This window comes from Syngnathoides biaculeatus, chromosome 5, assembly GCF_019802595.1.
Source record: "Syngnathoides biaculeatus isolate LvHL_M chromosome 5, ASM1980259v1, whole genome shotgun sequence".
NCBI lineage: Eukaryota > Metazoa > Chordata > Actinopteri > Syngnathiformes > Syngnathidae > Syngnathoides > Syngnathoides biaculeatus.
In genome coordinates, this window is record NC_084644.1 from 30,707,220 (window position 1) to 30,720,083 (window position 12,864).

Sequence of the window (12,864 nt, forward strand, 5' to 3'; positions counted from 1 at the left end):
TGACTGATAATGAGATGATAACTGTACAGCAGGAAATGGACACTGGTGATGGCCAAGAGGAAAAATATGATGAAGAACATACGTATGTGTAGATTCTTAGTCATCCTGGTCATGGTAATCCATGTCTTCAATTTGAACGTCTTCAACAAACAAGAAGCGTAGTTTTGAGTCGACATTTGTGGATAACCACAGAATAAAAAAAATAATTAAAAAAAAAAAGGGAATAAGTGATGGCCGGGAGGGGAAATGTCATGATACCCACAGAACATGAAATAAGACAAAGAAAAGGGGTGATGAAAACATACGACACGAAAATAGCACCGCTTCAAATGTGATGATAACCATAGGACAGAAAATTGAAAAATGGAAAATGCGATGATAGACACCCAGCAGGAAATTCTCAGAGGAAACATGGGAAGAAAACCAGAGAACAGGAAGTGGCAAAGTGGAAAATGTGATAAAAATAGAACAGAAAACAGGCGGGATGGATGCTGGAGAGGGGAAATTTGATGATAACCACAGAATATGGAATGGTGAAGGTCAAAAATGATAACTAAGCAACAGAAAATGGGTAATGTTGACAGATCAAAGGGAAAAGCCAAAACAGCAACATGCAGTATGAACATCTTGTAGAGCCTATTGGTCTCAATGTCGGAAGAGAAAGCTTGCTTACTAGTCCTCTCCCAGCTGTTTAAGACCTATGAAGCTGCAGGACTTGACCTCCAGCGGAGGAAGTGCCATAGACTGCCTCTATGCTGGTTGAGGAGCCCAAATATGCTCTCAGCACACAGTTCGTGACAAATGGAAAGACAGAGCTTCTTCTCGACAGCCTAAAGACTCCTGAACGCTGAACACTGAGGAGCATGAGGATAACAACAAAAAAGACAAATGGTAATGTGCATCATTTGTGCAGGAATAACCTTTCTAACCAATCTACCCTTGTTACGGTCACAGTCGAGCAGCAGCGGTCCGACGATGCATGAAAGATGACGATTCGTGGTGCAAGAACATTTTGGGACACTCCAAGGAGAATGGAACAATACACACATAAGCCACACAATGCCTGGTAGAGATATGACACCATGATTGCCCGAGTTAGAAACTGGACAAAGTGTGAGCTATTATCTACTAAAATTGCTGTGTCATCATCATCATCATCATCATCATCATCACACCCTAACCTTGATGCATTTCCACTTGACAGAATTTGGTTTAAAAAGATTAACAAATAGTACTTTATTTTCTCAGATTATTTTACAAAATGTGGCAAAAAAGAAAACACCAGAAATGAAACCATATGAGGCAATACGGGGTTCCAATCTTCTAGATGACCACAAAACTCTTGAGCACTTGAAACTAAATGGTATTGTCATTGTTGCTATGGTTAGAATAATGTGAAGAGTAGATTCAGTACTATTAATGATCAGTTGAGGTTGTTTATGAATACGAGTATAAAAGCTTGGGAAGGCGCAAATGAAGAAATATCAAGCATGTGATTGATGGTATTGCAAAATAGAATGGTTTTAGACTGCGGCCCAAGGAGTTTGTGTAGATTTATTCCTGACAATGCTGATGGACAAGTAGCTTCCGCCATAAACATAATCAAAGATGTGAGAGAAGCTCAAACACAAATCCCTTTTCTTGGTTTATGTCTGGACGATGCTCGATTCTCAATGTCCTATTATTGGTTTGTCTATTTACTGGTTGCATCTTTCCTTGTCTTCATGGTATGATGGCTAAAATGGCACACCTGAAAGACGAAACAACAAATGTGTAATGAAATGTCTTACACATTATGGTGAGTGCCGTGTTCATTCGATCAGCAGAAGGGAAATGTGAAAGATATTGTTCATAAGTCACCATATGAACCCACACAAACACACGTACTGTCTCTCTGTCCAAGCTCATTGGAATAAAACATCCCAAAATTCAGATGTCGTTTGGTCCTCACACTAAGACGTTCACTCTCAGTTGTCAGTGAGAGAGGACGAATGGTCTTTGTCTGCATTAATAGGGGGGAAAAAAATTGGATGCTGTCATCCTAACAAATGGGTGAAGCGACTCGAATTAAAAGTGAGACTCCAGTGGATGTAAACAGATGAAGACAAGTTGTCGTCTGCTAGACATGCACACGCACGCACGCACACAAACGCCTGCATTAAAATATACATAAAGTACAACACCGGTACTAAAACACATACACACAAACAGATTAAAATGAATACTAAAAGAAATCCATTCACATATGCACATGCACTAAAACGCACATAGTAAGACTGAAACACATACAAACTAAAACAGGTATATGAGCCAAGTCACACACACACACAAGACAAAAAAAAAAAATGAAAGCAGCAACTTGGGCAAAATGTGGACTTTGGACTGCTTGGCCCCCATATAGACAAACAACCAATCAGATTCAAATTCAGACCAATGGTGAACCTTAAGTCCTCAATGTATTTAAGACATGCTTTTCTAATGTTGGAAGATCAATTCCCGCTCAGTGATGGTGTCGATATGTGCACTGCGACTGACTTGCGACCCTGTTCTGGGTGTAGTCCGCTTTCCGCCCGAAGTTAGCTGGAATAGACTCCAGCACTCCCGCGACCCATGTGAGGATAAGCGGCTTGGAAAAATGGATGGATGGGGAAAGGTACAAAAAAAAAAGAAATCTCGGCAAACAGAATTCAGAACCAGAACATTTGAGCATTAGACACCTATTGTAAACACTTTCACACCGTTCCATCCTAGTTTTAATCCCTCAACTTTCTCTCGTGCTTCTCATTAGGGCGGCAGGTGAACTGGAGTCTATCCCAGCTGACAAAAGGAGGGAGGCAGTACTCACCCTGGACTGGTCATCAGCCAACCACAAGGCACATGCAGACCAGCAGTTTGAAACACCACACATCGGCGATTCAAACCGAGAACATTTGACAGCAAGGCAGAAGTGTTAACCCCTAGTGAACCATGCCACGTTTTTATTTAATCCTTTTTCTATAGCACGTGTCCTCATTAGGGTGAACTGGAGCCTAACCCAAATCACATCAGGGAGATGACAAGTGGTTGTCTAACTCAAAAAGACACACACACACACACACATACACACACGCAGACAGAAAAAAACTGTGTCCCGAAGCATGCTGGGCAAAGTGAGCAACAAACACAGAGACAAAAAAAGGAGTGCAGCAAGTAGCAGGACAATCAAATGCGCGAGCGGCAGCCGCACGTACGCCCACACCGTTATTGCGAGAGTGTGGAACAAGCTGGCTGAGTGGCAGTTAGCACCTTTCCCGCAGCCATGGCAACCGGCTCCATGGCGATAAGATAGCGCAGCCAAGTGGGTCAGAGTCTTCCAGTGTGATAACCTTGTTTTAAAAAAATTAATAAATCAATGTAAAATTGAGAAAAGAACCCTGGGGTAGAATTCAATTAAGGTGATCTCGGCACAGACATTACGGGATATTCAAGGCTGGTAAAAAAAAAAAAAAATACGTCGCCATATCTATGTTAAACAAGAAGGGAACGATCCCTCAGTTCAGCAAGCAGCTAAGGAAGGGGTGGGCAATGTGTGCCCCGTTAGTCACATTAGGCCAATTTGTTTTTTTATCTAAGCATTGTCAAGTCATACTTTTGGGAACTTCCTCCAGAGGTTTCATCCAATTTACTTCAAAGTTGCTCTGCCCCGTTTCAAGACCTCTGATATTAAACGTTCTTAAAAGCTTTTTATTTAAAAAAAACTATATGAATGGTGTTGGGTATAAAATTTCCTTGTCCTTGCTCCAAAAATTCCAAAAATTCACATTGAAAAATAACTATTTTACAAAAAATGAAAAATTTTCACAAAAATGTAGAATTTTGCTTTTTTTTCCCTCATTTTACTTTTTTGGCGAATTCTATACTTTGGGAGTGTGAGAGGAAGCCAGGAAACCCAAAGAAAACCCTGGCAAGGATGGGAAAACATGCAAAGTGATATTCAACCCCAGAATCTCAAAACTGAGAGGCGGACCTGCTGACCACAACACCAACACGCTGCAAGACTTTTATTTTACATGACTTTTACCACACAACGGGTAATGCCCCCCCGCCCCCCCACCCCACCCCATTGGTTCGGAACCCACTAGGCTGAGTGGATCAGCGTTTCTTATCTTTAGCATTAATCTAAAAACATCTGACGTTTAAAAGACATCACAAGAAAAGCTTTTTGGAAGTAAATGAAACGACGGGTCATTTAGGAATCGGGCTCCAAAAAAAAAAGCCATAGGGAGGCCTTCTATTCAAGCCAGAGGATAATGACCGGATCTTAGTGACGCTTTTGTTTGTGCCTTTTCAAAGGCCTCTGTAGATTTCAGTGGACTCCAAGTTTTAGCACCACAGAGTGCACCATACACCCAACCTCCATCAAACAATGAAATCATGATTGAATAATTCCATTCCATTTTCCAAGCTGCTTATAATTGCTTTAAAACACACACATACACACACAGAATCACGCACAATAAACAAAAATATCAACGTTACACTTTTGTTTTTGCTCCCATTTTTTATGAGCTGGACCTGAAGATCTAAAACTTTTTTTCCAAACATTGTTCACCAATCTATCTAACGATGTGTTAGTGAGCATTTCTCCTAGGTAGAGATAATCCTTCCCACTTCACCGGTGTGGCATATCAAGATGCTAATTAGGCAGCACGATGATTGCACAGGTGTGCCATAGGCTGGCCACAATAAAAGGCCCTCTGAAATCTGCAGTTTAATCACACAGCACAACGCCATAGATGTTCATGCAAGTTCTTAAGCCCCACCCCTTAGTTACGGGTGCCATGTCCCACAAGCTTCCAAAACGGCGACAGAACAGAACAGGTTTGAAGTCGATTCTCTATTGCGTATTCCAGATAATATCGGAGTATGGTTTTTGCCAAATGCGGCAGACTTGTCCAAGATAGTTCTACAGAGAGGTCTCAACTATTTCACGCAAGGATATGTACACGGAATTAAGGTTTTGGACGGAGCAGGATGCAATAGAGCTGTAGCGAAATGTTGGCGATCGATGCAAAAAAGTTTGACGCCTCACAAACTTCATATTGAAATAGAATAGGATAAAATAGTGGAACCGTACTACACATGAAAAGCAGGGTAAGTACCTTTTACTTGGAAAGATCATGAGTAATATCATTGTAGTCTTTATAAGTGAGTCAGGATCGATTTTCTACAAGTGCGTTAAAACAATGGTGATTAACTCAGTCAGTATCGTAGTCACCATATGAAAAAGTTTGACTTGGCTCGTAATGGAACCCAGTGCTCTGTCTTACAAGTCTAATGAGACACAAATGGGCAAATAGATATTTCTCTTGCATGACATGGCGCATTTACGTATCACGAATCCGACTCTTTGGGATAAAACATTCCACACTTCATTCAGCAAGTCAGTGATACACTAACAAAGTCAAAGTTGTGCTCCTGCAATCTATAAAGCACTGATAATAATGAAATCGAACTCAGAGAAGATACTTCTCCCACACTTACCTTCGAACATACAGCCTTGTGTTTATTGATATTGTCCACACTTAGTTGTACGCGTGCTCTTCCGCAAGCCTTAATCCATCGTAGACGCTTCGTCAACTGTGTTTTAGCCTTTGGAAAATGCATCAAGTGGCGCCCTTGTAACCTAGCAGGATATCTTTCATCAGAATTGCACCTTCCCCAAGCGCATCTGAGGACCATTTTCTTCCTAACATTAACTTTTCCAAGTGCACGCTACTGACAACCAGTATTGCTTGTGGGACAACATGGCGGCAGAGTCGTGTCAAGCCAGGGGTTAAGACAATGTGGCTATCTCAATGGCTACTATTGTACGAGTGATTGACAGGTCAGAAAGGTCCATCGGCACGCGGACTGCAGGAATGTCCATGAATCGAATCAGCATCATTTTGTTACAATATGCAGTCTAAAAAGGAGTTTCAGAGAATTTGGCATTACATAAAACCGGCGTCATAACCGCAGACCCCGTGTGCCTACCCTCACCAGTCCAGGACCTCTACATCCAGCATGCTCACCTCCAAGATCGTCTGAGACCAGGCACCTGGACAGCTGCTCCTACAATCGGTTTGCATAATGAAAAAATTTTTGCACAAATTGGCAGCAACCATCTCAGGGAAGCTCATCTGCATTCAGTCGTCCTCATCGGGGTCTCGACCTGACTGCAGTTAGCCGTCGTAACCGACTCGAGTGGGCGAATGTTCACATTTGATGGTGTCTGGCAAGTTGGAGAGGTGTTCTCTTTAAGTCTGAAATTCAGTTCTCACTGTTTAGGCCAGATGGCAGACAGTGTGTGTGTGGTGTCATATGGGTGAGAGGTTTGCAGATGTCAACGTTGTGGATCGAGTGGCCCATGGTGGTGTTGGGGTTATGGTATGGGCAGGTGTGCCATAAGGAACACATTATTTTTGTTGGTGGCATTTTGAATGTACCGATCCTGTGGAACATTGTTGTGCAATTCATTCACAACCATCACCTCATGTTGCAGCATTATAATGCACACCCCGATGTTGCAAAGATTTGTACACAATCCCTGGAAGCTAAAAATGCTGCATTTCTTGCATACCCAATGAAGAGGAGTGGACCAACATTTCACAGGCCGAAATCAACAACCTGATCAACTTTATGCAAAGGAGATGTTGCACTGCGTGAAGCAAATGGTGGTCACACCAGAAACTGTTTTACCAGAAACTGCGCATTCCCCCCGCACGACTGCCCCTGACACTCCGAAGCAGTCTGAATGCCTCACAATTTTGTTTCCTCAGAAAAACTGGAAAGCGTTCCAAAATAATTTTTATTATGAGCAGAGCACATTCTTACAAGTCTCCAAGGAGGATACACACACGAGAATAATAAATAAAAGGGGGAAAAAAGCCTGCAGCATGAGTGCAACTTTATGATTGCTGTCCAAGCCATGAAAAGCAGCCAAAACATACGTGTTTTTAAAAAATGACACAATAATACATCAACACAACAACTGCACGACAGGACGGCACCCAAAATCTTACCTGCCGGGTTTTTAAAGAGAGAAAATAATTCATTCCAGGGATTCCATTCAATTATTAAGCCTTTTGTAACTGCACAACTGATATTTTAAGTAATATTTTTAGATTCTGAACTGTCATACAAGTTAAAACCGTGTTAACCTCCGTCATTGATATTGAATTGCAGTTGTCCCTCACCAAATCTATGTTCACTTTTCGTGGTCTCTCGCACGTAGATATCTAATTTTATTTTGCTGATTTTTTTGCTATCGTGAGATTTTAAGATTTTTAAAGTGCCATTGTCATGAAATGGATTATTTTTTGTATGTTGTTAGTGAAAAAACGTCAGACGGTCGGGACCCAGCTGTTTTCACCACAAGACATGATTTTGACGTATATGACTTTTTGTAACTACCACCATGAAAATCCTCTCGAGGGATTTGTTTTCGAGAAGAAGCAGGAAGTGACGTACATGGCAGGACCGCCCTCAAGTGGACTCGTTTGTTTCTATTACTTTTACCTGCTGGAAGGTAGCTCGTTGTTCCTTCGTGTTAGCCAAAATGCCGACTTGATGTATAGCTGACTATTGCTCAAAATCTCGGGAGGATGGATTCGCTCTTCATACTTTTCCAAAAGATCAGGTTCGTCGCGAAAAATGGATTGCAAAAGTGCAAAGGACAAGAGTTTCGTGGGTTCCAAATGACAGGTAGGTGTGTATACACTTACTAAAAAAAAAATAAATAGTTTGGGGTGTGGGGCGTAATCCGTAAATCAGGGGTCCTAAATGTGTCGATGTGCGCATCGGAAAGCTTCCGTACAGCAGGCGCTGAAGAACGGCCTCCGCAGGCCTTGTGGATCGCCACCGACCTTGTCGACTAGGCCGAGCCGGCCGCCGGCCTTATCAACATGGCTTCGCGTGGTTTGGCGCGTCGTTGTCGTCGCTCACGGGCGGTGTTTTGTTTTTTTTTGTTTTTTTGATCAGACGAGGAGGCGGTTTGGCCGCAGTGTCGTCGTCGCTTGCGGATTGAGAGGCGGTTTGGCCACGGCGCCGTCGTTGCTCGCGGGCGGCATTGTTTTTATCAATTCTGTGCGGAGGTGGATTGAGCGGGGAGGTGGTTTGGCCGTGATCCTCGTATCATTTAAATATGGCTCGAAACGATAGACACTTCCGCAACTTTGCACATAGATGATGCACTCTCCGCTCATATTTATTTTTTCGTATAGACATTGAAGTGAATAATGTTATATGTTTTTTTTCATTACAATATCTATTTTAGAATGTTTATAGGGATGGCACTTGGGCTTTAAGGTGATCATTTTTCCACATGAACTCTTATGGCCATTTTATACTCCTGCGGTAGCGCAGTTGACAACGCCCATATTGCATCACATGACCTACGCACTGTGCCACGTAGCACCTCTACGTAGCTTGCTGTGCATACATTAAAAAAAAAAAAATGCTGGCCAATACCAGCCATAGGGACTCATCTGACTTGGAGAAGAACTGCATCCCATTTTCAATGGAGAGCTTATTGCAACATTTCAAATTCAAGCCAGAAAAGAAACAAGATGAGGATACACTGCAAAACTCTGAGTGAACTGTACTCTGTTTCTGCTACTGTAAACCTTAAGTATCACAGAATGTATGATTGTACATTTAAATATAACACCTTCTTAAATCACCAGTTTAATGTTAACATATGGTTTCAAACTCCAGTGAAGTCCAACAAAAAATTTGCATCAATATCACAGGTGTCATTTCACCTTAAATTCATGCACAGATTTTGTAGGGACACAGATATTACAATACAACCATGTATCTTTCCTATTCTGTAATGAGAAATACTAATCAAGTTTAACGCGACCTTCTTCTGGTCATTTAACTAAAGTATTGTAAGTGTGTTATTACCATGCATGCAAGTTTGCACAGTAGGAGCAGCACACTCAACAAAAAACACATACATCAGGCACAGGACAATTAAGGGTTATGTGTTAATCGAGCACTAAAAAAAATATGTGGCGTTAAAGGGACTTTGCGTTCATGCATTATTAACGAATTGATTTCAAGAGTCTAGAGAGAATGAATTGTAATCCTTCCAGAAGCTGCTCAAGAACGTGCAGAGCCAGTGGTGCACTTTCAATCACGTCATTGACCAAACAGTAACAAAACAAACGCGTAGTAACTAACAAGCACATTCATACTGTACGGTCACAGCTTAATATGCAGGCACACAATATGAAGACTGACAAAACTCTAAACTCTCATTTGATGAACCCCACATCACTCAAACCCTCCTTTTAAAGCCACACACATTCAAATTCACAGGTAGTGTAGAACGTGAGGATGGTGACTCCATGTAAGAAAATAAAAATTACCTACAGTGCAAGTGGATATGCCTTATTGGTATTATGCGATTTTCCATGTGATAAGAATAATCGGTGGGGTGATCAGAAGAATTAAAAACAATCTAAAAATATTCAATAGCCCCAGCCCTAATTTGAAATGTTTATGAGTATGGGAATCTGTCTTAAAGACAGTCATTCTTCAAACATTTTAGCCTATCATTCAAATAAATTAATTAGATCATTTGCAAACATTGGTGGGTGTTGCTGTTTTTGTAAGCATCAGCGTTCAAATGGGCTCAGTAGCTCGACAATATCCTGTGTGCCACGAGTGAGGTGGAACGCTTTACTCACATTCGGCCTTGGCGCAAACCAGGCTGGCCGATGGGTAGCTGAAGGAGCGCAGGATGGCGCCAATGGCCAGGCTCAGGTCCTCGTTGCTGGGGTACAAGGTGACGGAGGCGAAGCGGAGGTATGGCAGGCGGGGCGTCTCCTCCGGGCCGATCTTCACATGCGGTATCTGCAAGGACGAGGAGGAGCGTACAGTAATATGTCATCGATCGTGAAGAAACATTTAAGAGGCATTACAATGAAAAGAGACATAACGAAGTAATGACAATGATGATATTCTGAGATAGGCTGGCAATCACACCCGAAAATAGCTAGGATAGGCTCCAGCACGCCCGTAGCCCTATGCGGTGCGTTATGCGGTGCAGAGAATGGATGGTTGGATGGAAGGAAGGAAGGAAGGGGATAATACTGACAATTCTCTAGTCACAAAAAATGAGGAATACTGGGCCATTGGATAACATTTTGAATGAACCTAAAATGTACCACAATCCCTACAGGTGACCTTCGCTTAAACGACTAACATAACATCGGTGAAGGCGTACTTGTAGAATCTGCAGACCCAATCCCTAACACCGATCTCAATGAAAAGCTTCTTCACGTCATCTCTTGGACCGTTTCATGCAAATTATCAAAGGAAATACAGTTGTAAGACAACATTCTACGCTTACTTTCAAGCAAAATCAAAGGTTTCTTTGGAGCGAGTTAATGAGAACTCATTGGCGCAGATGTTTGAGGACGTTCTTAACAAGGTACAAGTATGTGATGATGTCGCACATTCGGGCAATTTCTAGTTGCAGCAATATGTGTATGGCGTTTGTCGCTTTCTGGAATAAAAACTTGTGTCTTTCCATGGGATTTGTTTGGTTTTTCAGGGTGGGGAAATGCAATATCTAACAATGCGGCGATACAGAGAGACTGGAAGAGTCACAGAAAGGCAAAGAAGAAGATACTCCCGTAAATTCTCATGACTTAAACACCTGTTGTAAATTTTGCCATTCAGCTTCTTTTAGATAGACAGCAACTTGTGCAAAATGTGCTGAGACTGCAACAGTTGGACTTTCAAAAGTTTTCCAGAAGGTCAAATTTAAGTTTACCTGAAAAGCTTATCGCACATTTTAGGATCAATCCTGAAATTTCAACTCCAAGCCCGAAATCCGCAGTTATAGCGAAGAGGAAAGGACCTGTGACGTGACAAACTTGCTCACCTCTTTCTCGCCGCATATGTGACTGACAGTGGAGCCAGAGGCGGGACTGGACGCGGGACCTATCACCGACACGACGCCTTTGGGTAGAATCTGACACACTGAGAGAAAAATCAAGAAAAAAAGAAAGCAGAACAGTAAGAGACATACATATGCAGATGCTTTCATTCAGATGGAGTGCATGTTTTTAAGACCATCCCTTTGATCCCACTGTAGCAGCGGAATCCGACTTGCTGAAATCTGATTTATTTGAGGGGAGGTTGGCCCCTGAGGACAACAGCAGCCAGCTCAAGTGTTGCCTGCTGTTTGAAATGATTTGCACTATTATAAATCAGACAAGAGAAGAAAAACACGCTGATTGAACACACCCACAACGACATCCGACACGAGAGGTGTATCAAAAAGTCTCTTTTTAATTAACAATGTAGCTATTATTGCACTGCATCGTACTGAATCGTGTCCTCAATTAAGCTACACGAGAGGGGTAACCTCTCAGCAAGATGCAGCTTGGGTGAAGTCAATCTAGGATATCAAATTTCTTATATCCTCTAATAACTCCCTCCTCTCCAATCGATGCCTTGGCTCAGTTAATTAATGATTGTTGTTTTAAAAGATCTTTCATATAAATACAGTACAGCCTCGGTTCTCGACCACAATCTGTTCCACAAGGCGGTTCGAGAAGCGATTTGTTCGAAAACTGAATTGATATTTCCCATGACAATGAATGGAAAAAGAAATAAAGCGTTCCAAGCCTAAAAATGCTGGCGTTTTAAAGCAGTTTTTTTTTTTTTTTTGCTTTTCCTGATAATAAACGGCATAGTATGCATGTATGGTTTAAATCTTCTTCTTTTCCATTCGGCTTGTCCCTTTTGGCAGCGGGGAATTCATAACAAAGCGCGTCGTGGGTCAGCTGGTCTGGCCGTGCGCATTATGTTATTTTCGGGTTTTGTCGGGGGAGTTCTGAGTTCCAATTTTTGTTTGAAAACAAGCAAAATAATCTCAAAATTTTTATTTGAAAACCGATTGTGTTCGAAAATAGAGACGTTTGAGAACCGAGTATTCATTGTATATAATATCTGAAACCTTTCATTGTGTTGAAACTGAAAATATAACTCAAAACTCCTTTCAATAGGCATCGTACCTCACCTCATTGTATATTTTTGCAAGACAGTGTTCCCTCGCTCCAACGCGGTTCACTTAACACGGCCTCGCTGTTACAACTGACTTTTTTTTTCTTCGTGTGTTGTGTAATTTTTTTGTGTGTGTACCAGGGTTTCATTTTTAACATCCTATGAATGCATGTTGTGTTCTGCATCCAGATTTGCTAAGGGAAAACCCGCATTGTGTTGTGCGTCCTAATTGACTAATGGAGTGTAGACTATTATCAATCAATCTCCTCCATGCCAAGTGTCATGTTAAGTACAGAATGTATTCATCTTGCTTAATTTACATAACTGTCCAATGCTAGGTGTGTCGTTCTTTAATGCTGTATGTTTAAACGTTTTCTCCCAGTCAATCTCAAAATGTCGCTGACTGATGAAGACAGGCAGAGATGACAAAGCCACCAAGCGAGGATGAGGGAGAAGGAGACGACGACGACACAAGTGTTGAGAAAGATGAGGAGGACGGACTAACACTTGCTCGCTTGACAACCATGGCCAATGAACTTCAGTGAGCTGCTCAAGAGTGGGGCCCTTTGATGTTTCCTTCATTACAGTTCTCAAACATAGCCGAAGGAGGCATGTCTGTTTATAAGAATATTCTCACCCTAAAGAAAAAAAAGGGCACCAATAACTTCCCACTGCTATATCTTTTCCTCACAAAAAAGACACCTGCATCAAGATGCAACTGGCCAGAGGAATTTTAAAATATGCCTGAGTTGCGATTGATCCTTTCTTGTCTGGCCAATCTCATAGGCTGATCATTAAATATGTAATTTCTAAAAGCTA

General features: G+C 41.8%; 1 protein-coding gene across 5 annotated transcripts in view; it reads right to left on the reverse strand.

Annotated features, from left to right (window-relative positions):
- The window catches only part of grik5 (glutamate receptor, ionotropic, kainate 5), a 99,043-nt gene that overhangs the window by 43,738 nt on the left and 42,441 nt on the right, over nt 1-12,864 (reverse strand). For all 5 annotated transcript variants that reach the window (XR_009795042.1, XM_061820028.1, XM_061820026.1 and 2 more), the window contains exons 4-5: nt 10,919-11,016; nt 9,717-9,882 (exon numbers count right to left, since the gene is read on the reverse strand). Coding sequence is in view for 4 of the 5 variants with exons in the window: in XM_061820028.1 (XP_061676012.1) it covers nt 9,717-9,882; nt 10,919-11,016 (264 nt within the window). In the remaining variant the exon portion in view is untranslated. The remainder of the gene's footprint in view (nt 1-9,716; nt 9,883-10,918; nt 11,017-12,864) is intronic.